Source organism: Tyto alba, unplaced genomic scaffold (assembly GCF_018691265.1).
Source record: "Tyto alba isolate M040663 unplaced genomic scaffold, T.alba_DEE_v4.0 Super-Scaffold_2, whole genome shotgun sequence".
Classification (NCBI taxonomy): Eukaryota; Metazoa; Chordata; class Aves; order Strigiformes; family Tytonidae; genus Tyto; species Tyto alba.
In genome coordinates, this window is record NW_024881282.1 from 38,628,889 (window position 1) to 38,654,499 (window position 25,611).

Here is a 25,611-nt window from a genome sequence, read left to right on the forward strand (position 1 = left end):
TGCTGACCGTACCTGATGACTGCCTTATTCTCAAAACGCCTTTCAATAGCATGTAGTATAATCTTCCCATAATTTTTCCAGGAACTGAGGTTAGACTAACAGGTCTGTAGCTCCCTGGGTATTCCCTCACATCCTCTTTGTGGATTGGAATAACGCTGGCTAGCTTCCAGTGGGCAGGGACCCCGCCCCCAGACTCCCAAGATCTTTGTAGATGATTAAGAGGGGTCCTGCCATAACATCATTGGTTTCTTCAGTACACTGGGTTAAATCCCATCAGGCCTCGTGGACATGTGAACATTCAGCTGATACAGTTGGCCTCTGACAATTTCAGTGTCTGAAAAGTCACTGTTCCCATGCTTGTGGTCCTCTGAATCAGGGGACCAGGCAGCTCAAGGTCTGTCAGTATTATTAAAGACTGAGGCCAAAAAAAAGCATTGAATGCTTCTACTTTTTCTTTATTCCTATTAGTCAGATGATCACCTTCAACAAGTATCAGTCCAATGTTCTCTTTAGACCTCCTCTTGCTATTAACCTACTTTAAAAAGTCCTTGTTAAAAAAACCACACTTACTGAGATCAGAAAAACTGCTTAGAGACAACACCGCACAGGCTCAAAGTATATTCCTGTTTAAAATCAGTAAATACCACAAGGATTAAAAGATTATCACGGTTAAACAAAGAAAAAGAACACCTCCCATCTTTATTAGCCTTCCAACAAAGACAAATCATGTTTAAATGATGAGAAATAAGCAATATAAAGAATGTAAACTCTGGGAAGCACACAGTCATAATGAGACAGGCTAAAGAACTCTGAGAAGCTACTTCTACAAAATGTAGAAAGGCTAATAATAAAAACAGTTTTCCAATACGTTGAAATTAATCAGACTGAGATAATAAAATTAGTATGACTCAAAAAACCTAGATTTGTAGCTCATGTAAATTATGAAGGTTCCTATAAGTACACAAAGTTTATTTCATATGATGAGTCAGACGAACCATCCCGAAAGATGTTCAACTGAAAAGGTCTGAGTACATGTGAAATAAAACACTTGGCAACCAGGACCAAATGATATTCAAGGCAAGAATTTTAAAAACATTCAAGTGAAACTATGGAAGTATTCATCTTCCTGCATGATTTTTATCTTATCCTTGCTCAGTACCTAAAGAACAGTCAGCGGCAAAAATTATACCAATTTTTTAAAGGCACCAAGGTAATCCTGGGAACAAGAGATTAGCCCATCTAACTCTTTCTGGATTTTTTGTTGCTGTTGAAATCTGCTAATACAGAGAATGAACTTTTACACACAAATCAGTATGATATATAAGGAAAAACCTAACAAGACTTCTGTAGAAAAAAGTAACTAATCTAATCAAATTCTCTGAATAAATCAATTTACTTGTATTATCATACAATAAAGCAAGCCTAGGTTTTCAAAACAGTTTAGAGAAGATTTCTTATGAAAGCTTCTTTAAAAGGAAAATAAAACCACAAGTTATTATGCTACAAAATAAGAAATCTTCTCAAGAACTGGTTGAAAAGACAAGACACAAAGGGTAGAAACAAAGTAGTTTTCATAACAGACAGTGATTATCAGTGGATCCCTCACAGGACTATGTGGAGTGTTTACCTGTCTGCACAAAAGCCTGGGAGAAGAGAGGTTCAAGTGGGAAAAAAGCCAGGAGGGGGAAAAGCAGGGCTAAGGGTGGGTCAAGGCGGCTAACAGAGGATGCTAGTCAGAACTTACCTTCTGCATGTTTGCACCAGCCATGTGATATGCCAGAAAGTTATACCAGTACATGCAGTCCTCTTGAGATGGAACAGGTGTGTTGAGTTTGTAGTATTTCTTGTACTGATTTACTATGTTTTTATGTAGCTCCTGCAATGTGAATCAAAACACACTTTCAGTTAACACTATAACAAGGGTATGGATTGGTTTCAGTGCTGAGGAACTATAATTATTATTAATAAATAGTAGTATATAGTATTGAGGAATAATATTATTATTACTTCTCAGTCATAATACATCAACAAATGAAATAAGAAAAGCTTACCTTCCAAAACTTTATACCTAAGCTAATGCATTGCTTACGAATTCTCCAGAAACATTCTCTGGATATTAAAAGACAGAAAAGTGAGCTGTTTACCTTTCTTCCTTAGGTTGAGAACAGCTATCAAATCATTCTTCACATTAAATGTGGGTAGCCAATAAAAAAAGACCCTTACATATGTAGATCTAAAGCAAGTCTAAAAACTTGCCTTTTCTTCATATCTACTTTCTGTCCTTTCCTACAGGACTGATAAATTTATTGGGCCCAATTTATAGGTCCTCTCACTGCACATATTGCCTTAAACTGGAGGAAAAAAAAAAAAAAAAAAAAAAAAAAAAAAAAAAAAAGCCCTTCTCTGCTTTGCTGTATTAAAGAAGAAACTTCATATTCTGGTGGGGTCTTGATGCCTTTGGCATGAAGTGGATGATTGCCACTGGAACATTCCATCTCCCGCTGGAAATGTCTTTGACAGAGAAATAATAGAAATAGAGTTTTCTCTCAGTTTAGTTTCTTAGCTCCAAATGGAACCATCATGAAATCACTCCATAGCTTCAAGTTGAAAATAAATGGTTTTAATTAGTCAGCATTAAGTTTAACTGCATTGTGGACCTATTCTATGAAGCTACTCTGGATACCATTTAACAAAGGAACATTTTCTGAAGAATGCCCAGCTTTGGAAAGTAAAGTTAAAAGTAAGAGGATTAGTCAATACCCTACCTGAAGCTGGTTGCGATTCTTCTCTGTAAGAAAGTCAAGTTGAAGATCATGTAAATAGTAATGGAATGACTTCCCATTACGATCACAGAACAATAGTGATTTGTTAACAAATTCCTGTAGTATATCTTCAACTTCTTCAGTTTCCATATCCCAAAGAATACAGAGAACCTAAAAAAAAAGCACATTAAGACAGAAAAGAATCAGAACTAAGGGGTAATATGACTTGCATGAATATCATAAAAGGCTATCAATTAACTGACAACTAAAAACATGCTAAAAAATATGGACGTATTACAAACGGTAACAGATTCAGTAAGTCACCAATTCTTCCATCCCAAACTACAGGACAGATAATACAAGTTATCCCATCTTTTATCTATCCGTGCTGATTTATGGTGCTGATATGGTGATCATATCTTTTTCTTAAGGAAGACAAATTTCACATAATGATTTTTAAGCCTTCAGAGAGCTCAATTACAATCTAATTAAAGAGCTATATATGGAATGCACATTAAATAACATTATTAATACACTTATTCAGTTACAATTTTAGTTTCACTACTGCCAACAGGAGTCATGATACAATAATGGACCCAACCAACCCAATCTAGTAATTACTATTAAGTTACATACAGCATAAGTTATACACAACAATTAAAAAATTCATAAAATTTATAAATTTATTGGTTTTATCTCACCAAAAATTATGAGATTTCTGCATTGCTATTATTACCTTAGTAGGTACTTTAACATCTTTTGGAAGGATAGAGAGGTCTTTATAATAGTCTTTATAATTGTCATTCAGCTGCTCAACACTTATGGACATTGCTTCATCAAGGGCTTCATAATCATAAGAAGAAGATTTTCTTATTCTTTTAAACTGCTTATTCTGAAGCTGTTTGAGATAGTATTCCCAACGGCTGGGGAAGTCTCGTAATAATGCACCTATCAAGGATATCACCAGAGGAGAACCTGAAGGAAAAGATTAAATTAATCTTAGAGGTTTCCATGGAACACAAACCAGTACTTCAGTTAAGTGGTTGAATAAACCCAGCAATTTTCCTGAAACATTGATTAAATTCTTGAGGTGTGGAGAGTAGACAAACAAAACATGTCATCCATGTAGACAGCTGCAAACTCACCAAATTTAAGTGTAACAGGCGAGGGGGAGGGAGGGGGAAGGATATGCTGAATTAAACTACGTAAAAATCAACACAAAACACTTCTATTTAGTTAAAAAAAAAATAAAAAGCATTTTAAAAGCATTTGTGTTTTACTTAAGGTGTACAGTATTAAAGAATGTTCTCTCCTCTATTTGTAAGTCAAAACCTAGAAAAAAAAATACCTTCAGTGGTAAATGGTATGTTAAAGAGTGGCAAGTATACCTTTGCATTCCCTTACAAGGCAGTTAGCTTGTTCTGGCAGATCTGATATTTTCATATTCACAAATAGGGATAAAATCTCCAGTCCTTTCTCATGTGCTAGTCCACTTTCCACATGAACCTCATATTTACTGCCTAGACATAGAAACACGGAAAACATTTAAAAGAATGTAAAAAATCCTATGGAAATAGGGAGTATTTTCCAAGCAAAATCTTGAGCAAAGGACCTGACTGATGATTTTTTGCACAGTATTTTATATGCTTATTACTAAGAAGAGATAAATTCTACTTATCACAATCAAGTTTGCATTAGAAACAAAAAAAATTGGCTATAATCTAGTAAGTACAAATGCCTTATGGGCATGTCATAGCAGTGACTGCTTAATAGCGTAATAAGTCTAACAGCAGCAGTGTCACAGAGGTTAATTTATCCTGTTTAGAATCATTGCACTCTTCAACGTAGACATATAACTTTCAGGATAACATATAACATTTATTTCACAAAGAGCATAAAGTCTTACAGAGCAGAATTCTAAAACTTTATCACTTGTGCACAAGTTGATGGACATAGATTCTATCAGATTCTTTTAAAAGTCCACAAGAACAAATAGCAGACACATACACAGGAGAGGAAGCTGTTCCTTACCAGCCACAGCATCTGTTATGCTCCTGTCCCTGCTGGTGATAAGAACCTGACATTGATTATCAAATGCTTTTAATACCCAGGAATCCCAAATGTCATCCAGGATCAAAAGAGATCTAGTGGAAGAAGAAATATTCCAGATTTCAGATCAACTATTAGTGCTAAAGTACAGTCTTGTATTTTAATAATGAAAGAACATTTTTAGAATTTACAATGTATCACTGCATAATTTTTTATATTAATATGTAATCTTAAGAGGTTATTAAACACTGCAGAAGAAAGCTAAAGGAAAGTGTCTCAAAAAAATAAGTTACCATTTACTGCTCTATAGCTACAATTGAAGCATAAACAATGAAGTTTTGAGAAATATTTCCATTAGTAGATGCCAGGAAAAACAGAAAAATCTGTTTTTCAAAGTCATTAGATATCGTGAATGAAGAAAAAAGTTGTATAGGACTAGGTAACAACTCTGCTTGACACAGGCTAGAGATAAACTTTGTGGGAGAAGCCATTTCAGTTTCCTTTTGACACTAGAGTTTTCAGTTGTGTTCTTGTATCTTCAGAAAGCTGTATGAGACTAACCCTCTTGTGAAGGAATTGACTTGGATGATGAGGCTCTTTTTACCTAAATGACATTTTATAGTGACTACGAATTCAAATCCTATGACTAGTCACTTTTGTAGGTTACTACATGGAATCTCAACAGAATAATGGATACTAGACTTCCCTATACCTGCCTATATGTGACAAAGTTACTGAAAACTGTTTTTAAAAGGTTGGTACCAAGGGAGCAAGAAGTCAAAAATCTGCCAAGTAGATTTATGAAAATAAATACCAGTTATTTGCATTGTGTGTGTTTTGTGGAGGAAAGCTATTGAAACTCAATCCTACCAACCTTTTACATTTACCGCTTTTAAAAAAAAAAAAAAAAAAAAAAAAAGGTGAAATTTTCAGCTATACTAGTCATTGGTTAAATTGTCCAATTCCAATTGAAGCATGCCAAGATTGCTGCATTTTTCTTCAGCTAAATGATGCTTATGCCATCAATGCTCATAAATAAAGACTTTATCCTTCATAAACAAGTGCATACGCACTATACCACATTCTCAAAGTTGCATAAAAGTTTTGGATATCAATATCTCATTTCTATACAATTCCTCTATTAACACCGTTGTGATAAATCAGAGAGTTTACAAAAATACTATCATAGCCATAAATGACTCATTTTGTTGTACTTTCACACTTGAAAACATGCTGGGCAGCATGAACTGCAGCCTGATTTCATGTTTTTAATTAATCTGAGAACTTCAAAGTCCTCCCAATCTTTTGGTACTGGTGACTCTTCACCAACCATACCACCAAATCTTAAATCGTAATTAGGATTATAAACAAAAAAGCACTGTGAAAATCACAGGAGATTTAATTCTGAAATTTTTTACTTTAAACAGTATCATAGCTTCAATTTCTTCAAACATAAACCAATAAAATAAATAATGCTATTTCGCCCATGAAGTTTTAATTTGACTAATACTTTAATCCCAATAAATACATTGGATTCACAGTTTGAATCCTTTGACTAATACTTTATTCCCACGAGATATACTGGGTGGACTATTGGAACCCAGAAACAGCTGAAGTGACTTCTTGCCACCAAAGAGAGTTCCAGTGCAGAGCAAGCTCCTCTACAAGCTGCAGAACTAGTGAAGATTGGTTTCCAATACACTTGTACCCTATGAACCTCAATCCTCAGTACATTCCCCTCCACCTCCTCCCATGCCCACTATGATTTCCCAGATAACTCATCAGCAAGACTTTCAGTTTGCTCCTACCACATTCTCAAATATACCTAACTGGGCAGGATGCAGCACAGGCTGTAGCCTGTTCCCAGCTCATGAGTCCAAGCTGGCCAGTTAGCAAGACAACAAAATATATTTTCCCTTAATTCATTCTGTATACTCCTTTTTGTCACTGAAGGCACCTACTTGCATTTATCTTCATCCACCTGTCAATTCTCATAAACTTATAGAATTTTCAGAGATACAAAGTTCCTACCTTTAGAGTCAATTTTGGCAATATGGTCAAAGTGTTTAGGATAGAGGAGGAGAAATGGTAAACAGGACTAAGATAAGTAGCGTGATCATATTAACATGGTTTTGAAATGGCAAAAAGCAGTCAGACTAGAAAAAGTTTTATAATTTATTCTTGTCCCTTTTCCTTGACATGTAGTCATTCTCTGCAATACTCCTGACTAACATCTGTTACTTTATCTTGAGACATTGCCAGGCCTATAAACATTAACCTTTAATGAACATTGCCAGGTCAATGGCATTCTACATGAGGTATCTGTCAGTCTATAAGGAAGACACTGCCAGAGCTGGCACTGAAATGCCCTCAAATGAAACCAAGTGCCTAATTGTTTCCAAAACTGCCATTTTCTCTTTTCCCCTTAGTTTTCTCAGCATACAGATGCTCTTTTGACAAAACACAGCAAGTACCTCATAGATGAGTCACTTTGTGCACTACAAACAATATAGCATAGCACAGCATATCAACCACGTTAGGCTGTCGTGTTTCTTGGCTATACAGTAGCTGCCAACTTCTGGAACAGTTCATGATGCCATTGGGATACATCTTACAAGAATATCACCCACAGTTCTCTCATCTACTCAGAAGAGACTGTGATGTTGTGCATGAATTAAACATCCAAATTCTTCTGTATTGAAGAGCTTTATTTCGTTTGTTAATGAACAAAAAAATAACAAGAACTGTGTCAACAGAGACAACCACTTAATATACTTCAGGGAAACCTGCAGTTTCAGTTTAAATTGTCTTGTTTGCACGTTTCATACAAGACCCCCACAGAAAATGAAAGATTTATTGTGGAGGACCTGATAGTGTTTTTCAAATCTTTTCTTTGCAAGAAAGGTATTTTTCTTCCCCTGTACAAAAATGCCAGTTTTCTACTCTATGTCATCTATAAAGATCATAAGGTTGGTGTACTATTCTCGAGACCTCACTCAGGTGCAGGCTTTTTTAGTTTAGTACAGATTTTCCCAGAGAGTAATGAAATCCTCAACAAATAACAAAAAATATTGCTCAAAGATGAAAAAGCTGTGCAGTGACCAAGACACTGCTTGATTAAATCAAGTCACTTATCCTGAAGTTTGAAAGCAACTGGTTTCTTGATGATAAGTGTCCACATCATAAAAACCTGCTTTCACTTTGATAACTCTAGACCAAACACTTTAAAAAGACAACAGCTGTTCCGGAAAGGAAAAATTTTTGCAGTGATACACACCCTTTTACTGCTGTATGATCCTCACACATCAGTGAAGCATTCTACATACACAGTGAGAACACTGAAAGTTAGAGCAATTCTTATTTCCAACTGTTTGTTCCTAACTTTCGTTATTCAACAACTAATAATTTTTCAAGCAAATGTGACTCCTGCACAGCTGGTTAACATACTGTGTTAGCCTACTAAATACACTCATATCCAGGACAAGCCTACAGTGTGTTCCTTAGGGTACTCCATCAAAAAAAAAAAAAAAAAAAAAAAAAGAAAAAAATCTAACCAGGGACAGATTTATACTATGTATATTTTACATTTGCCTCTATTATCTATTTACCTTTCAGCTTTTGTACACTTATCTGGACTTACTTATTCTTTTATCATATGTATGTCAATAATTTAGAAAAGTTTAACAGGAACCACTACACAAGAATTAAAATTCTAGAAGTATTGTTAACTTCACCTGGAATAACACTTCCTAATTATCTACCGTAAAACAGAAAAAGGGGAAGCAAAAAGTGAAAGAGTTAGGAAATTGGTTTAAAAAAAAAAAAAAAAAAAAAAAAAAAAAAACACCACACCACAGAGACATGTAACCATAGCACAGATGCCTTAGATAATTAGACCAAAGTTACTCTGCAAAGTTTTATCAGTTAAAAGAACAGCATTTCATTTTACTGACATCACCTGGGATATTTGCGTAGCATCAGCAAACGAAGACGATCTTTAGCCTCCTCAATGTTAAGTGGTGGCCTCTGTGAAAGAGTAGAGTCATGTTCTAATCTACTACAGAGATTCTGAAGTTTTATTAGGAGCCCTGCTTTGTCCTGTTTTCCAACAGAGATCCAGTGAACTCCTCCTGGAAAGTAATCTAACAAGAAAAGCAATATTAATCATGCTATACATTTAAAATCAGAAATACTTAATAGCAGCTTACAACAGCAATCAGTAACTCAATTTCAACTAAAATATAAAACTGTAAAGTCTACTGCAAGCCAACCTTGCATCCCTACCGTTAACACTAAAGGATGGTTCTACAAGACCACTACTTTCTATTTTTAAAGGAACAGGCTCTGTAGGGCAAGTTCCCACAGGGAATTCACACCGCCACTGATGCTGTCATCCCTCATCTCTATGTGCCTTTCTGTCTGTCTCTTGACAACCCCTTCTATATCCACCTTGCTGCTGGTCTGACTTAGCATTTACTTTTTTAACCCTGCACTATTGCAGGAGTTCAGAGTTCGGATGTGAAAATTATCCCAAAACAGTGAACAAGAAGGCATCTAAAAAGAGCTGTAGCAGAGTATGCTGTGGGCTCTATTCCTACATCATGTTTTCTAATGCTTGCGTCCCACTTTCTCCTCCAGGTATCTATCCGGGGGGGAGGGGGGAGGAAATCATTAAATGGTTTCATTTATGATCTGCTTTAAGTAAAGTGATACTAGTGTAATCACTCCACAAATGCCTGCCATTATTAAAATATATGCAAAAGTTAGAGCAAGATTTTTTTAAACTCACATAGCAAGCAGAAGAGTCTGAGGACTTAATAAGCAATGACCAAAAGGAATATAAACTGGATATAATTATTTTGCAGAAGTAACAATTTTGAGTTAATTAAGGATGCATCTACTCTCATAAACCAAAGCATATTCCAAGGTGAAAAGCTATTCAGAATATTTTCCCATAAATTAATAGAATACTTAGTGGTCCCAAAGCACTAAATGGTTATGAAAGCTGTAAAGTGCAAGCAAGTATTTCAGAAGCACCTAAGGAATTTAGAAACCTAAATCCTAAATTACCTTCAAGATGACATAGGATACCTCACCATTTAAGTCCAATACATGTATACCCATAGTAATTTTTATAAAAATAGATGGTTTTCCATACGTACCTTCCAAAAGCTGATGATCCCTTAAAGCTTCTGCTGTTAAAACAGTCTTCCCACAACCTGCCATTCCATAAACTGTGACCCAGCCTGGATCACTTCCCAAGCAGCACAGTTTCTGTTTAATAGCATCTACCAGTTTTGGACGAGTGACAAACACAACTGGTCTCTGTGGTACACCTCCTTCGCAGAGAATTGTCTTAACTGAAGTTAAAAACAAGAAACATGAAAGTAAAGAGTAATTTCTAAATGTGATGCCTCTTCAAACCAAACCAAACAACTCCTCACCTCAAATAACTAGTGGGCTCCCTGCCCACTTCACGTCCCATACAAACGCTCTTAAAAATACTGGACTCGCAACCCCAAATATTGAAAAAATACTGAATCTTTAAATAAATTATTGAACAGGTAACTAGCCTTCCACCTACAATAGTGTTCCAATTTATAAATATATATGAGGGAAGCTAGCTACATCAGTCCCTAGAATGAAAAGATAATTAACAGCTCCAGTAGAACCTGTGGCAAACAGAGGAGCTCAACATCATTGTTCCCAGCTATCAAGTCACTTTCTCAGCCAGAAGCTACCGCCCCATGGACGCAACAGAAAAGAAAGCATGCTGTGTAAGGCTTCTCCTTTGTAGTTAACAGCACAGCATTGTGTTCTAAAACAGGACTTCCTTTGATTTAAACTACGATAGATAGCATGACTTGCAATAGAGCAGATAAAACATAACATGAAAGGAAATGTGCACTTTACCTGTCCACTGCTGGCCACAAAGTGGCCATATGCAGTGCCATATTATACTGATAAACTCTGGGAAATCTTACTCAGGTAATCAAAATACCACATGCCTACGACACTTAAAATGTAGAGTGCCAGTAAATATGGCAATTAGTCATATGCAGTTAGAAGGTTCTTCCCATTAGAAACTACCAATTTATTTCATGTCAGTCAAAGATGATATTGATGACAATGTAGGTAAAAGTTAGGAACTTATGTAAGGTAACTAAAAGATCTAGTGGAGAGAATCAGGCAACCTAATAACTAGATCAACTACTGGAATGTAGGCTGAAAGATTACAGATTACTCTAAAATACACGTCAGAATTTTGGAGGCTACAACTTTTTATGTTAGATTCAACTTCTTTATATATACACATAAGAGTCTTTCACGTATAACAAAAATGCTACAATTTAGAGAAAACTGTGAGAGCTTCAGGTTTCCCATCTTTAAAATAAACATTACCTAATATGAACACTTTCAAGATGATCCACAAAACTCATAATTGTTGCAACTGTCCTGTAATATTAAATATATGAAATATCAAAATACTGACTACTACACTACCAAAACAAGTGAATGCACCAACTACTCCTTTTTAATTTGAACAGGTATTACAGACAGTCACTTAGTAAGGAAAAAAAAGGCAACTTGTCTTTACTTTCAAGCACAAGGATTGCTGTAGCTACACTGACCGTATGAAGTCATTCCATCCATTGAACTCTTCCTGTTACCAGAGGAGATGGCAGGGATACCATCCTGAAGAAGCGCTGCAAGGTCTCTGTACCCTTCGTGGAGTAGTGCATTATAAAATGATCTATATGAATTATTATCTTTTGTAAGAATAATGTTTATTAGCATAGCTGCTCGCTCCTTCTGTGTATTCTAGAGAAAACATTAAAAGACATGTTATACAAAACTTACTTACAAATCATCTAATCTATCACTCTGTCAATTATAGGCTGTTTATAATTACAGAAATAGCCTTCAACTTGACCAAGCCCTTAACTCAATCTGATGAAGTGCAATAAAAGCTGCATGCTAGGCATACACTTAAGAATTTGCTGAATCCAGGACAGAGATACACAGAAATTACTATTTTTAAAAAAGATGATAAAACATGAGAGTAGACTAGGAAGGTAAGTAATGATTAGATGATTCTACCTGTTGTTTCACTCTCTCCTCCTCCTGTAATGTTAGTACTTCATCAGAAATCATACGATCCATAATATAAGAGGTCTTGATGTCTTTTTCCAATGCTTGGCGATGCCTAAGTAAATAGTTTCTACTCTTGACATCCATATTTCTTCAGTGTGAAAAAGAGGGTGGGGGGAAAGAAAAGTCAAGTCTGAATTAGAACATAATTTAAATGTACAGGGAAAAAAGTTTTAAAATAACTTAAGAAGGCCAAGAGTCTGAGGGGAGAAGCCCATGCTGTTGTAGTTTGGCACTGGGAGGACTGCAACATGAAGCAGGGACCCACTCTGGAGCAGCTCAGGAAGAGTTTGCATCCTGTGGGAAGGACTCACAACGGAGAATGTTCATGGAGGACTGTCTGCAGCGAGAGGGACACCACAAAGGAGCAAGGGAGAATGTGAGGAGTCCTCCACCTGAGGAGGAAGGAGTGATGGGACTGATTGTACCCCCACCCCCCTGCACCGCTGCACGGGAAGAGGTGGAGAAATCAGAAGCAGATCTGAGCGAGGGAAGAAGAGAGGGGTGGTGGTAGTGTAGAAGGTGTTTTTAAGATGTGGTAATGCTTCTCACTGTCCCACTCTGTCAAGTGTTGTTAGTGTTTGAATTAAATTGATGCCCATTTTCTTCCCCTAAGGGTCTGTCTTTTGCCCCTGACCATAACGGGCGAGTCATCCTTCTCTATCCTTATCTCAATTCCGGAGCCTTTGACTTTATTCTCCCCTTCCCATTCCTGAGGGGAAGGGGTGAGCAAGAGGCTGTGTGGTGCTCAGTTGCCCTCTGGGCTCTAAGCACAAAAACAGTTAAGTTCTAATAGTTCATAAGCTACTGTGAATATGAACAATATTCTTGAAATATTGTTTAGATGCCATATGTAATTATGTTTAATAAAAACATCCAGCTGAGCATTATCATAATTAATCTGACTACAGTATTTCTCAGATTGCTCCACTTGGAGGCATATAAAGAAGGTATAAAAAGAATTTAAATATTTAACAATTAACTAGACTCGTAGTAAAATTTTTGTGCTGAATATGTGAATGGAAGTTTTCATTAAAACTGCTAATATGTATTGCTATTTCTGAAAAAAGGACCCTTTTCCACATTTCTATGAATTTATGAACACTTGCAGAACTAAAGAATCACAGTTTGGGCAAGCTTCTTATATACTAGGAACTTGCTAAATGTCTCTAAGAAAAGGTCTTCTCCCTGCCCACTTCATAACTCAATTTTTTTAAGTCATTGGATCATGTGATTGGGACAACAGGATGAGAACGAGGACTATTTTCACGGCTGACAGCACTGGGCAGAACTACAACAGAAAAATATAACCCCTGTGTGCCAAACCCCATGAGATAAACTCAACGTTGTCTCCACGTTCAGGACTCCATACAACTACAGTCAGATCTCGACACATGACGGAAGATGGAGCACCCGGCACTGCCAATGACTGAGCTGTACCCTCCTTTGTCAGCACCTGGTACACAAGTGGAAACTTGCGTTCTTTCTCTACGCCATTAAAAAAAAAAAAAAAAAAAAAAAAAAGAGCCTGAAGACAACCGAAAGTGAAAGCTACTGTCTACTATGTAAAGGTTTTCAAGTGTTGACCAACTGCCCCTGAGGGTCCCAACCGATCAGGGTGATCTCTCCGACTGCACTCCTGCGCAACGACAGGGGCTCCGCTGGCTGCTGCAAGCTCCTCCGCAGAGCCGCTCCGCAGCCGCCTGCGGAAGCGTTCGCACCTTTCCCCTCCCTCCTTCCTTCCTTCTTCCCTTCCCTCCTTCCTTCCTTCCTTCTTCCCTTCCCTCCTTCCTTCCTTCCTTCTTCCCTTCCCTCCTTCCTTCCTTCTTCCCTTCCTTCCTTCTTCCCTTCCCTCCTTCCTTCCTTCCTTCCTTCCTTCTTCCCTTCCCTCCTTCCTTCCTTCCTTCCTTCTTCCCTTCCCTCCTTCCTTCTTCCCTTCCCTCCTTCCTTCCTTCTTCCCTTCCCTCCTTCCTTCCTTCCTTCCTTCTTCCCTTCCCTCCTTCCTTCCTTCCTTCTTCCCTTCCCTCCTTCCTTCCTTCCTTCTTCCCTTCCCTCCTTCCTTCCTTCTTCCCTTCCCTCCTTCCTTCCTTCCTTCTTCCCTTCCCTCCTTCCTTCCTTCCTTCTTCCCTTCCCTCCTTCCTTCCTTCTTCCCTTCCCTCCTTCCTTCCTTCTTTCCCTCCCTCCCTCCGCAGCCGGGCACAGGCAGGACAGCTGCCCGCGATGGAGCGCCTCTTCCGCCGTCCTGACAGAATTTCCTATTTTCACTGAAAATTATGTGGTTAGGAAAGTCTGCCACCCTACCTTTACCCCACCGTGCCGCTGAGGAAAGGGGACGTGAAAGCTCCTCAGCACGAAAAAAACGTCCAGGTAAAAAAAAAAAAAAAAAAAAAAAAAAAAAAAAAACCAAACCAAAACCAATCTACACGTGAAGCAAATAACACAGGAAAGCACCCCACAAACACACAACACAAAGGGTTACCTCACACCCTGACGCGCCCCACCGGAGCCGCCGTTAACAACCGCAGGGAGAACGAAACAGAAACCGAAGCGCTCCGAGCAGCCGCCGGCCGCCGCCCCGGGGGCTCTGCCCGGCCGCCTCCGCCGCCTCCCCCCGCCCGAGGTGGGGAGACGAGCCGCCTCCGGGGCGGACAGCTCCGGAGCCGCGGGCTGGGTTCAGCCTAAGGGGCGCCGCGGCGAAACCGCCCAGAAACGGCCCTTCCTCGCCCCGTCCCGTCCCGTCCCGTCCCGCCACCGCCGCTCACCTGGCGGGCAGCGCCGGGCCCTCAGAAGCCGCCGGCAACAAGCTCTCGCCTCGCCTGGAGGAGCCGGTCGCCCCCCGGCCCCGGGGAAGCGGCGCGGCGGGAGCGCTTCCTCCTTCCGGGCCCGGGGGTGGGAGAAGGGCCGGGCCCGCCCCGGCAGCGGCCCAGCCCCCGCCCGCCCTGCTCGGAACAAAGCCCGGCGCTCCCGCGCCGGCGCAGAGCCGCCTGCCTCAGCGGAGGTGTCCCTGACGTGGCGTGGGGTGCTCGTGCCGTGGGCTGAGGGAGCGGCGGCAGCCGGAGGTGGGGCTGCGGGGCGTGCAAACGTGGTCACGGCGGGGCAAGGACGGGCCCTCCCCGCCCTGCGGGGGAGAGGCGGCCCGAAGCGCCGGGGGCCGCGGCAGGGTGTCCCCGGGGCTGGGTGTCACCGCAGGCCTGGGCTGGGGCGGGTCGCGGGGAGCCCCGCGGGTGGGGAGGTGCCCCGGAGGGGAGGGGGCGGGCGGGCGGTTGGTTTCGGGGGGCGAGGGGGCGTCTCTGAGGGGCTGCGCTCTGGAGCTTCCCGTCCGAAGCTCAGTTGTTCCTGTATTAAACCGTTTCCCTAACCACCGTTTAGGTCTCTTTATGATTATTAATTTAACTGCATAATACGTGCTCACGATACCAAAGGTGTTTTAACAGTTACAAAATAGCAGTTTTGCTGTTTTGCTGGTCTGGAGAGCAAGAGGTGTTTTTTTCTTACATACCTCAAACTCAGAGCATGATTCCTAATACTGTCACTCGCAATCAGCTCTAAGCATCGTGCTCTTAAGACAGATTTTTAAACGATGCGTTTTAAGCTATGTAAGTATCTATAATATTTGAATATTTATATTTTCACGTGTGACTGTCAGTACTGCAAAATGATTCAGAAAACAGCACAACGTTTTTGTCTCAAATTGTGCTAAACTGAATCCACCAAGAATCTAGTCTATTTTGAGCAGTTTGGTGGAAGATTTTAGGCTTAAAAATTCTACTCCGTACTTCTACTTTGTTGGTTAGAATATGAGCTTTTGTACTTTTTGAAACTGGAGAACTGCATTGCCTGAATCTGTGTGGACCTTAGATTTAGCAGAGGCAATTGTAGCTTTTATTTTAGCTAGATGCAATTATTTCATTAATCTTATGTATTTTTCTATTAATGGCTTTCTATTAACTGATGTCAGTGGTTTTGCAGATGACCTGTAATCATTGCAGTAGAATTACTTCTAAATTAAAGCTTAATTTGCAATCTCATTTTAAAAAATGATAAATTTGCCCCTTTCATGTGGTGTAGGTGTTTGTTTTTTTCTTTAATCCACAAGTAAGATAGTGAAATTGGTGATGAAATTGTGACAGTAATCAACTATAAAAAGAAATATGCTCTCAGTCCCTGTGATTTTAAATATATCTTCAAAATGGCTTATTGTGCAACAAATGAAATATTTCTGGAAAGGTTAAATTAGCTAAAGTTTGAAAAGTCAGCTCAGTTTGAGAGAATATGAAAACAGTGCTCTATTATATAGAAAACAAATTTTCACAAAGTCTAATGAAAGTATTATGACACTTTACAAAAGTTCACATAACTAAAAAGCATAAACATTTTGGGGGGTGTATTTGTAACTAAAGGGCAAAAGGTTGTATTTGAGGATGTTTAGAAGGAACTAGTCCTTTTTATTGTGTGGTATTTCTGTTTTTTCCTAGATTTCTCTTCCTTCTGCTTTTTAAAAACACAAAATGTCTCAAGTTAGGCAGAGGAGAAAAGGGATTTCTTCATCCAAGACCAGTGATGGTTCACAGAAGGTTGAGAAGCACAGTGACTGTGGGACGTTGGTAAGTCCCAAGACCAACAATAACTGGACTTCCTTTTGGATGGACTCGCGGACGAGCTTCAGCATAATTTCCCTTTCTGTTTGCCTAGTGCTGAGCTGGTAGGTAATCCTTTAAAATGGATTTTAATATTTTCGTTTGTATTCTATACTGTGTTCAGTCACAGGTAATATGTCAGTTACATTTGAATGTAGTGTTTAGGTTAAGTGACTATAGAAACTTGTTAAAGCTAGAAGGATGAAGAAGAGAATAGCAGTATTCACCAGTGTAGAAGCACTGGTATAGAGTGAGGAATTATAGAAGCTCGATCTGTTCCATCATGTTGAAAGTTTAAAAGGTGCCTTGCTCATGAATTGTAAATACCTGCTTTGGAGACTACATCTAACTGTGAAGAGCAACTTAATCTGACAATAAGTACAACAGGGCTCATTTGGCAGGTAATACATAATTAAGCAGTAAAGTGGTGGTTTCTGTAAATAATTTTCTCAGCAGTGTGGTAAATTGTTCATCAGGCGGAGTTTTCAAGTAAAGGTCAAATATCTTCGTAAAAGATGTTTTAGAATATCTTAGCAGCATCAGTACCTTAGTTCCATCAGAAACTGAGCTTCATGCCGAAATGATATGATAAAATTCTGAGAACTCTAGTGCAAGAAATTAGTGCAAATTTTTACACTCTAGATATCAGTCTGAAAGCTAAGGTAAAATTTGTTCTTATTTTAACCCAGATTTCGCTATCTAAATTTTTGAGAAATAGAATGACATAGAAGGATAAAATGATTAGTGATGCTTCTGCTTACTGCTTTATGTATATCTATCTATGTCTGTTTTGCATTTATCTACCTCCAGTTAGCATTTTAGCTTTTCTTGACTAACTTAATCTGTATGGAATATTGTAGTCCTTTTGAAACTTCTAACTGCTATTCAGTATACTTAATAAACATAAATTTATTAAAGTACATGTATTTTAAACTCTATTGTTCTAGATATAATTGTTCTTACTACCAAGAGGACTCCTGCATAGTCTACAATATACTTCGTTTTGTGATTAATAAACATCCAGCAAAATTCAGGGTTTTTTTTCCTTTTCAACTGGACAGAGTGCTTGCAGTTTATAAAGCTCTCAAGTTCACAGTAAATTACTCTAGAATGTATATAAAGTACAGGATTGAGAACTATACTGTCTGTTCAAAACCAGCAGCATCATAACAGTAGCTATACAAGCTTTGCACCATATGTTCCTGGATGGTTAAAATTAAACAGTATTAGAGTTAACCAGCCTTTCTAAATCCAAACGTTTCTATGCATGATTTTGTGGTACTTTGCAAGAAAGTCTAAATTATTTTTTTATATTTTATTTCCACTGATTAAATAATACGTTATCAGTAAAATATATTGAGGCAATGCTTTATGTCCATGTAATGACCTCTCTGTCAGCAATCTTATCCAACATTTTTCCTGTTTTAATGGCATACAGTGTAAAAATGGAGCATACTTATGGATGTTTCCTTATTCTTCTATTGGAAGATAACTACAGTGTGAAGTCAGTTCATTCAATTCTAATTTTTTTCTCTCATGTATTGATCTAGCAAATTCTGTGAACACAAATCCCTGCAGTAACAGACTGCTGTGCATTGGGTCCTGGGACATTTAATATATGCTAATGATGTAGTTATGTTTACTATTTATTTACTTGCAATTTGCAGGTTCCTATTTCAGCAGTCAGGTCAATTTGCTGATATTGAAAAAAAGTACAGTTTCTTACAGCAAGAAGCTGAAAAATTCCTGGACGTGGAAAATAAAGTTAACTTAATTTCTGAAAAGGTAATCATTACATCTTAATTAGATAATCTCTGGTGGACATTTGCTGTTGTTTTACTTTGTCACTTTTAACTGATGGTTTTAAAATCTCATAATGTGTTCTACTTGCATGTGAATAGGCCTTTGGAGAGTATTTTGTATGACTAAACGTGTCAATCCATACTGTTGTTCAAGTATGTGAATACAGTGGTTATATCTCAGTATTATTTTTTTAGACATTAAACTATGTTTGAAAACTTACATTTATGCACATACTTAATTCTACCAGTACTGTTCTGTGTATAACTCTAATATACATTGATTTGAAGAAAATTTACAGGCATTTTTGTGTAGTAGACCTGTTATAATAATATGAAAGACTTAATAAAGGGATGGATAGTAATATTTTTTTCATTTGTATTTTGTTTTCTTATCTGTGTGACATCAAGTAGAAAACCTGAGCTGGCTGCCAAATTATCTCCTATATCTTACAGATAATGATGGGAGTACAGCACGGTTTATGCCAGTGATGTTTTAGCACTGATCTCATAATGATATCACTTAAACATGATGTAATTTGGATATTTATATACTACACTTCAAATTGCAAAACGTTGCATGGGATTTATGTAATGTGATATATTTTACAAAAAACTCCCCCAAAACCAAAACAAATCCCCAAAAAAACACCATGGAAAATAAGGGATTGACAGCAAAGAAAATGGCACGTGTGATACAGAAATTCAACAACAAACATACCCTTTTCTGTGGCTTTTTCATGCTAGATTAATCAACAATATTTTAAAGATGGAATATGAAAACAAATCTCATAGGAGATTTGTAACGAGTAAAGTGGCTTCTAAAGGACTTTATCCTCTGTTAAATAAACGCAGATGGTTTTCTATTCTTACTTTCATTAAGTAGACATGGACGTTGTTTTGTGTTATAAATGCAGCTTGAGTCTACTGAAAGTATCCTACGAGAAGCTGCCTCGTCCATCTCTGTGATGACTGAGTTTGAGCAGGACATATCTTCTCTTCATAACATCATAAATGATATTCAGAACAATGAACAGACTCTCTCTATAAAGATGCAGAGCATTAATGAGAAGTTCCAAAATGTTACGAATTCCTGGAGAAGAAGCTTGGATGAAATGAACACAAACACTAGTGGTTTAAAATCTGAGGCAAAGTTCATACATACAGAAGTGACTTCCCAAATCAATGAAGCTGACCAAAGAATTAAATCCCTTTCAGAAAGAGTAAGAGATTTGGAAGACAGTACAGCCAGAAATATTAGAACACTGAAAAGACAAGAAGATGATGAATTCTCTAGAGTTGAACAAAAGTTGGACTTACATGCAAAGGCAGTTGAAAAGCTAGAAGAACAACAGAATAGTCTGGTAGCCAAGGACACAGACCTGAATCAGAAACTTGGGAACTATGAACCAAAAATTGAGGAGTGCAAGACCCATTTGCCAACAATTGAAAATGCTATTCACTCTATTCTTAGATTATCAAGTGAATTGCTAAGTATGGAGAAAAAGATAGAGGCCTTGACAACACAGCTATATACTGTGGAAAACGATATGTTGAAAACTGTTTCTGATACAATGGCGATGCGAAAGGTTCTTGAAGGCATAGAGTACAACAGCAGCATATTGGAAGTGCCAAATGAAATAGTTTTAGAAGAAATAGTGCATGACATAGAAGTATCTTCGAAAGCAAAAGAAATAACTTTAGAAAGCTATAACTTAGAAAATGATCAGAATGGGAATAAATGAATTTGGACATAGGGCTTTCATTGATGAAAGAGCACTTTACTTATAAATAATGTCACTCCAACATAAGTTAAGGGTAGTTGAAATATTGTCATTAATCTAGATAGGCATTGGATCAGATTGAAGGGCAAACTAGAGAGCAATAAATACTGTGTTGAAGGAGGAAAGGAGTATTTTCTTAAAGTGAGGATTGTTTTCACATTATCTATTAAAAGTTAATTTTTATTAAAAAGCAATTCAAAGCAAAGTATTTAGATGATAGGAAAAGTCAAAACCAGAGACATCCGATTACAATTTACATTTAGTTTTCACTACTTAGTTTTTTATGTTGTTACTTTTTATATTATATTCCATGGACTTGTAAGACAATGAACAATTAAGTTATTATCTCTAGGCAGATACAGATGATGTACTTTGCCTTAATGTATCATATACCATAATGTTTTTGTGCTTATGGTATAGACTTCTCAATGTCCGAGTTGTTACTGGGACCTACATATTTTATGTATTATGCACAAAGTACATTTTTAACAGCTGTAGCTTAGCTGCAATGCTATATGTAGTAGAAAACACTAGTAAAGCACCCCTTACTGAGAACCTTCTCTTGTACTGGTATTTATAAGCAGAGGGTTACATAGCAGCTGGTGTTATCTTTTATTTCTTTGACCCCATGCAAATAGCTGCCTTAGACCTCATTTCTAGCATTTTGAAACTTCCAGGAATCACTGGCATAGTTTTGTTCTGCTATTGAATTCACTAGACTACATATAGACTGAAGTTCTTACTAACAGATATTCCTCTTAGATTCTTCTTCCATCATTTAATTTGTATGTTTGGTGTGATCAGTCACTGCATTAATTGTTGATTTGGTGTTTGTTTTGGTTTTCTTTTGTTTGTTTGTTTGTTGGGTTTTTTTTTTGTGGTTTTGGTGCTGTTAGAAACAAGTTTTAATCTTTTGTAGAATGTTTTCTTTTGTAGAATGTTAGGCATTACATGATTTCTTTTGTAGAATGTTAGGCATTACATGATATGTGTGGTATTGCTTTGCATTTCAAAGGGAAAAAAATGGTGTCACTGACATTGTTTCCCAAAGTTTGGTGAACCAAGAGCTGCAAAAGCATTTAATGAAAGCTATGGAGTTATATACTTGGTTCTAACAGATCTCCTTACACAGGGCGTATTACTAATAAGCCTGGTAGCTGTTCATTAAAATTTGGAATTTTGGAAGCACTATAAATTTGTGTCTACAGACTTGTCTTGATAATTTCAGATTCCTGATTTCAGAACCCAGGAAAGGAGATTGCTTAGTAGGCATTATGAACCCACAACATTTAAGCCTGATTAAGTCATAAATTAAATTATTCTGGTTTTGTACATTCATTTATCTAGAACTCTATTGAAATCTTCACTGAACAGTTAATGCTGCCCATTGAAGAGACCATTAAACCAGCATTTCCCAGTGTAAAGGTTTTATCAGTTTCACATATTTACTACTTATGTATAGATTTGTATCTGTTTACAGTCATATTCAGTAAAAATATATCATAGTGGATTGCCCCGTCTTGATGCATAATCTAATTCAAAATAAATTGCTCTTCCAGAAAGGGTATGGAATAAATACTTTAATGTTCAGAGCTCCATTAAGAAATACTATTTTATATGGAAATGTTCTGTAACTATTCTTCACAAGTGTGTTCCAGTGTGTCTACTTCATGTAGTTTTGGGAAGGGTGGCTAAATTACCAATAGTATGCTCCCCCATTTAATGTCTTAAATCAACCTTGGCCCTATTGAAAGCAGAATGTACATGAGCTTGAACAGGAAATCCTCACCCTTAGAGGGCATTAACTAGGAAACCAGCGCAACTCTCCACAACCTAAATTTTGGTATTTTGTTTTTAAGCAAACAGTTCTGTGCCAGAGAGGAATAACCAACACTATCAAAAAGTTTAAAAAGATTTGTTTCTTTGGTGATTTTTTTACTACTAATATCAATAAATGGATTAGTATGGAACTAATTGTAGCCTCTTAGAATGTGTTTCATTCCTTGCCTGTTTCTCTTCAAGTTCTACACTGACTTACTGGTGGTTGAACAGGATAGTATCACTTGGGTATTTTCCTTTCTTCCTCTCAAATTTGAAAACCAAGAGCCAGTGATTAAGAAACAAAAAAATAAGTGAACTAGAAAATTCAGCCAAAAATCCAACAGTAGCATTCGTGTTCCCTCATTAAAATGTTTTTTTATGAAGGCAAGCTGCTTAATGTTTTGCCTGTGAAATACTTTGGTGGCTATTTAAACAAAAGAGAACCATGCCCAATTCCTTTGGCTTTTTCTTCCGTTGAACACCATGTTCAAAATACATATTATGATTACAAAAAATCAGTTAATTATGAGACATGATTTTTGGATAAGAGAATTTTAAAGTAGGGATTTTTCTAAAATGTTTCTAAATATCTTTCTACATGTATGTTTCTGGATCATCCAGGTTAGAGGCTTAATACAAAAATTTCTCTAAATCACAAAAAGATTAGATTTGGAAAGTCACATAGCACCTTCCTGTAATTTTTGTTGTAGAAAACAGTAGCAACACTTGAACTTTTTATGTATACTGAAAGGAAAAAAATGAAATTTTTGGTTCTGTTGCAAGAGAAGTCTATTTCTTAAAGACAGGGTTTAGACTCAATATTGGAATAGTAAGATGTTTCATTAGTGTGTAGCTTTAATTTTGATGTGAGTTGTTAAGCTAGAAATCTTGTCAAATATTTTTATTTGTATCTCTCTAGTGTGAAAAGGCTTGGAACTTAATGGAACAGCTGGAAGATCTTCAAATAATTTCTCACATTAAACATCTTCAGGAAGATATTTATACAATGAAAACATGGTCTAGCAGCATAATTAAAAAACAGGAAGAACTGCAGAAGAATTTAACAACTCTTTTTCAGGCAGTTTCAAGTGTTGAACAGAATGCAGCTTCTGTAGCAAAAAACATAACTTTGATGATTGTGACAGTAAAAACTGACATAAGGCGCATTTCAGGTCTAGTCTCAGATATGACTGCACTGACAGATTCTTTGCAAACACTAGAAGATAAAGTAGAAAAAGGTGAAAAGAAGACTGTAAAAAATATAGGTGATCTGCTTACCAGTAGCATTGACCGAAGTACAAAACTACAAAGCTTGGCATCCAGTAATGGAAGAAGAATCGAGCATATTAAGACAGCATTATCTGAGTTAAGGAGTGATTTTAACAAGCATTCAGATAGACTCCTGAATCTTGAAGGTGACAGAGCAAAAGTTCTGAAGACGGTTACATTTGCAAATGATTTAAAACCCAAGATGTACAAACTTAGGAAGGATTTTGCCATCTTGGAGCCATTAATAAATGACCTGACACTAAGAATAGGAAGACTGGTGGAGGATGTATTACGACGGGAGAAGGAAATTGCTTTACTGAATGAGAAACTGGCCAATCTAACAAGAGTTCAAACAGAGATCAAAGATATGAAAGATGAAATAACCAAGATTTCAGACATGAATTGATCACTGTGAAGTGCTACTGCCTAAACTATAGTAGTGTTTGAGGAGTGTTAACTCTATCACATGTAGTACTAAGAAGAAAGACAATATTTAAAGGCTTCAGTTAGAAGCACACCAAAACTTAACTAGAGATTTGTCCTCTTCCTTTGAAAAGGAGAGAAGAAATTCACGCTGAATTCAAGGGGCAAGCTGTAATGTGAGAAAAAAACAATGTCTCTGTGCATGTATTTATTTTTCTGAAAGATGACAGATGCTATATTTGATAAATTGCTTGTTTTGTACAATAAAACAGTGTTAAAGTATGAAATGTTAGTTTTACCTTTAGAGTTTGCTTTTTTGAAGAAAGCAGGACCCAAGACTAACAGATCTTCAGCTTTCCTTTCTTGCTCTAAAGGAAGGAATAAAACTGTGGTTTCCAGATAGAGTTAAACAAGGGTTAGTCAAACTGTAGTGGCAATTTAATGTCTCAGTATATTCACTCTATGATTTTTGTCAACTGTGGCACTTCCATTTTTATTTTTTTTTTAATAATCAATATTTAGAGAAGTAAAAGCAAGCGAAGCAAGCATTGCCCATAAGTATCGCTGATGCCTTTGCAAAAAGTTTGTCACACATAGATGGAATAATTTGTATTAAGGTTTTGTGTGAGGCTTTATAATTGTAAATCATAATTACTGTGCAACACTGTTGGGTCTTTAAAACACAGAATTCTATATGGAGACGATGCTTTGAAAGACCTACTAACCCTACTGATGACGTTCTCCCAGTGCATGGTATCTGTTCAGGAATCCGAACAGTGTTACCCATTCATTGTGTCTTAATATGTAAAATACTCATGAGCAGCAGAATTAGCAAAGAGAAGCTACTTAGGTCCCAAAAGGTTAGACCAATATGAGCTACTGGCAGTATTTTGGTGGTGGAGATTAAGAGTTTAAGAGATCTGAGACATCTGAAAATGCGGTAGGTGGTAGACTGAAATAACAAGATAATGGGAATTGGTTTAGCAGAGGAAAGGGAGAAAAGTACATTAACTAGGAATAAAAATTACTAGAAAAAAAAAAGCAATTAGGAGAGATACAGCAATTCAGAAAATCCCTATAAATGAAATTGTATTGAGAAGTATAAGCATACAGTAAGGCCTTTATAACTTCTCAATTGTTTAGTTGGTCGTACCTGAACATCTTCCAGCTGCTAGTCTTTTAATTGCATGGAAGATACAACCTTTCCTCTCCCTCCCTATTCTCATTCAGCATTCCATGTCTTTTGGCCTGCTTGATAATGTTGGTTTTCCATACTTTGCTTGCTTCCTTCCCCTCAACCTCAAACGTGTAATTTAATCAAGTTTTCCTCTTTTTGATATAGGTCTATTCCTACATCCCAATTTTCTTTTACCCCTTTCCAGTCCACCTGACAGACCACAAGGATAAACCTGTCAAAAGACAAGTTTTCCTAGGAAGCATCCACAGGTACTATTTAACAGCCAGTATGTCTTTGCTCTTTCACACAACTCTTAAGCAAGCCCCTGAAAATACCCAAATGGCATTTAAAAAAGATAGAACAATGAAAGAGCGTCCAGAATGACCAGCCATGCTAAAGCATGCATTGCGATATTCACTGATTCCACCAATCTCGGGGGTTTTTTGTGTGTGTGTGTGTGTGTGCGCGTGTGTGCAAGCTGGTGTCAGTCCTGTCAAGGAGAGCACTTGGCACAATAGCCATGGCCACAGCAGTGTGAGAAATCTTCCCTATGCATCTTCCACTATGGTGTGTACGATGCAGTTAACAGTGGATTAATTGCATCATGGACTATAGTAATCTTATTTATTTTCAACATTATGAATTAATTATTTATGGTCAGTAGCCAGTAAAAATCTGGAAAGGCAGAACTGGAGAACCAGTAGAGCACTATCTACCCAAGTGAAGAGAAGTAGAAAA

General features: G+C 37.4%; 2 protein-coding genes across 9 annotated transcripts in view; one reads left to right on the forward strand and one right to left on the reverse strand.

The window, feature by feature from the left end:
- APAF1 (apoptotic peptidase activating factor 1) overlaps positions 1 to 14,853 on the reverse strand; it is a 39,007-nt gene extending 24,154 nt beyond the window's left edge. For 2 of the 5 annotated variants that reach the window (XR_006165297.1, XM_042792266.1), the window contains exons 1-10: positions 14,726 to 14,853; positions 11,913 to 12,054; positions 11,444 to 11,633; positions 9,974 to 10,171; positions 8,770 to 8,953; positions 4,794 to 4,906; positions 4,151 to 4,282; positions 3,499 to 3,737; positions 2,766 to 2,933; positions 1,745 to 1,876 (exon numbers count right to left, since the gene is read on the reverse strand). Coding sequence is in view for 4 of the 5 variants with exons in the window: in XM_042792266.1 (XP_042648200.1) it covers positions 1,745 to 1,876; positions 2,766 to 2,933; positions 3,499 to 3,737; positions 4,151 to 4,282; positions 4,794 to 4,906; positions 8,770 to 8,953; positions 9,974 to 10,171; positions 11,444 to 11,633; positions 11,913 to 12,050 (1,494 nt within the window). In the remaining variant the exon portion in view is untranslated. Of the gene's footprint in view, positions 1 to 1,744; positions 1,877 to 2,175; positions 2,352 to 2,765; positions 2,934 to 3,498; positions 3,738 to 4,150; positions 4,283 to 4,793; positions 4,907 to 8,769; positions 8,954 to 9,973; positions 10,172 to 11,443; positions 11,634 to 11,912; positions 12,055 to 14,442; positions 14,699 to 14,725 lie in introns of those variants that run through there. The other 3 variants (XM_042792264.1, XM_042792265.1, XM_042792267.1) reach the window with 3 other exon arrangements.
- A 69-nt stretch (positions 14,854 to 14,922) lies between these two features.
- LOC104356312 (IKBKB interacting protein) lies at positions 14,923 to 24,254 on the forward strand. Of its 4 annotated transcripts, XM_042792268.1 has the most exons (5): positions 14,926 to 15,022; positions 16,439 to 16,665; positions 18,268 to 18,385; positions 19,317 to 19,622; positions 22,924 to 24,254. In XM_042792268.1, the coding sequence occupies exons 2-5, from the start codon at positions 16,472 to 16,474 to the stop codon at positions 23,677 to 23,679; spliced, it is 1,374 nt and encodes a 457-aa protein (XP_042648202.1). In that variant the 5' UTR covers positions 14,926 to 15,022; positions 16,439 to 16,471; the 3' UTR covers positions 23,680 to 24,254. The 4 variants fall into 4 exon arrangements, with proteins under 4 accessions (XP_042648203.1, XP_042648202.1, XP_042648205.1 ...); XM_042792269.1 differs by lacking the exon at positions 22,924 to 24,254 and having other exon boundaries at positions 14,923 to 15,022; positions 19,317 to 21,745; XM_042792271.1 differs by lacking the exon at positions 19,317 to 19,622 and having other exon boundaries at positions 14,928 to 15,022.
- The last annotated feature ends 1,357 nt before the right edge of the window (positions 24,255 to 25,611 follow it).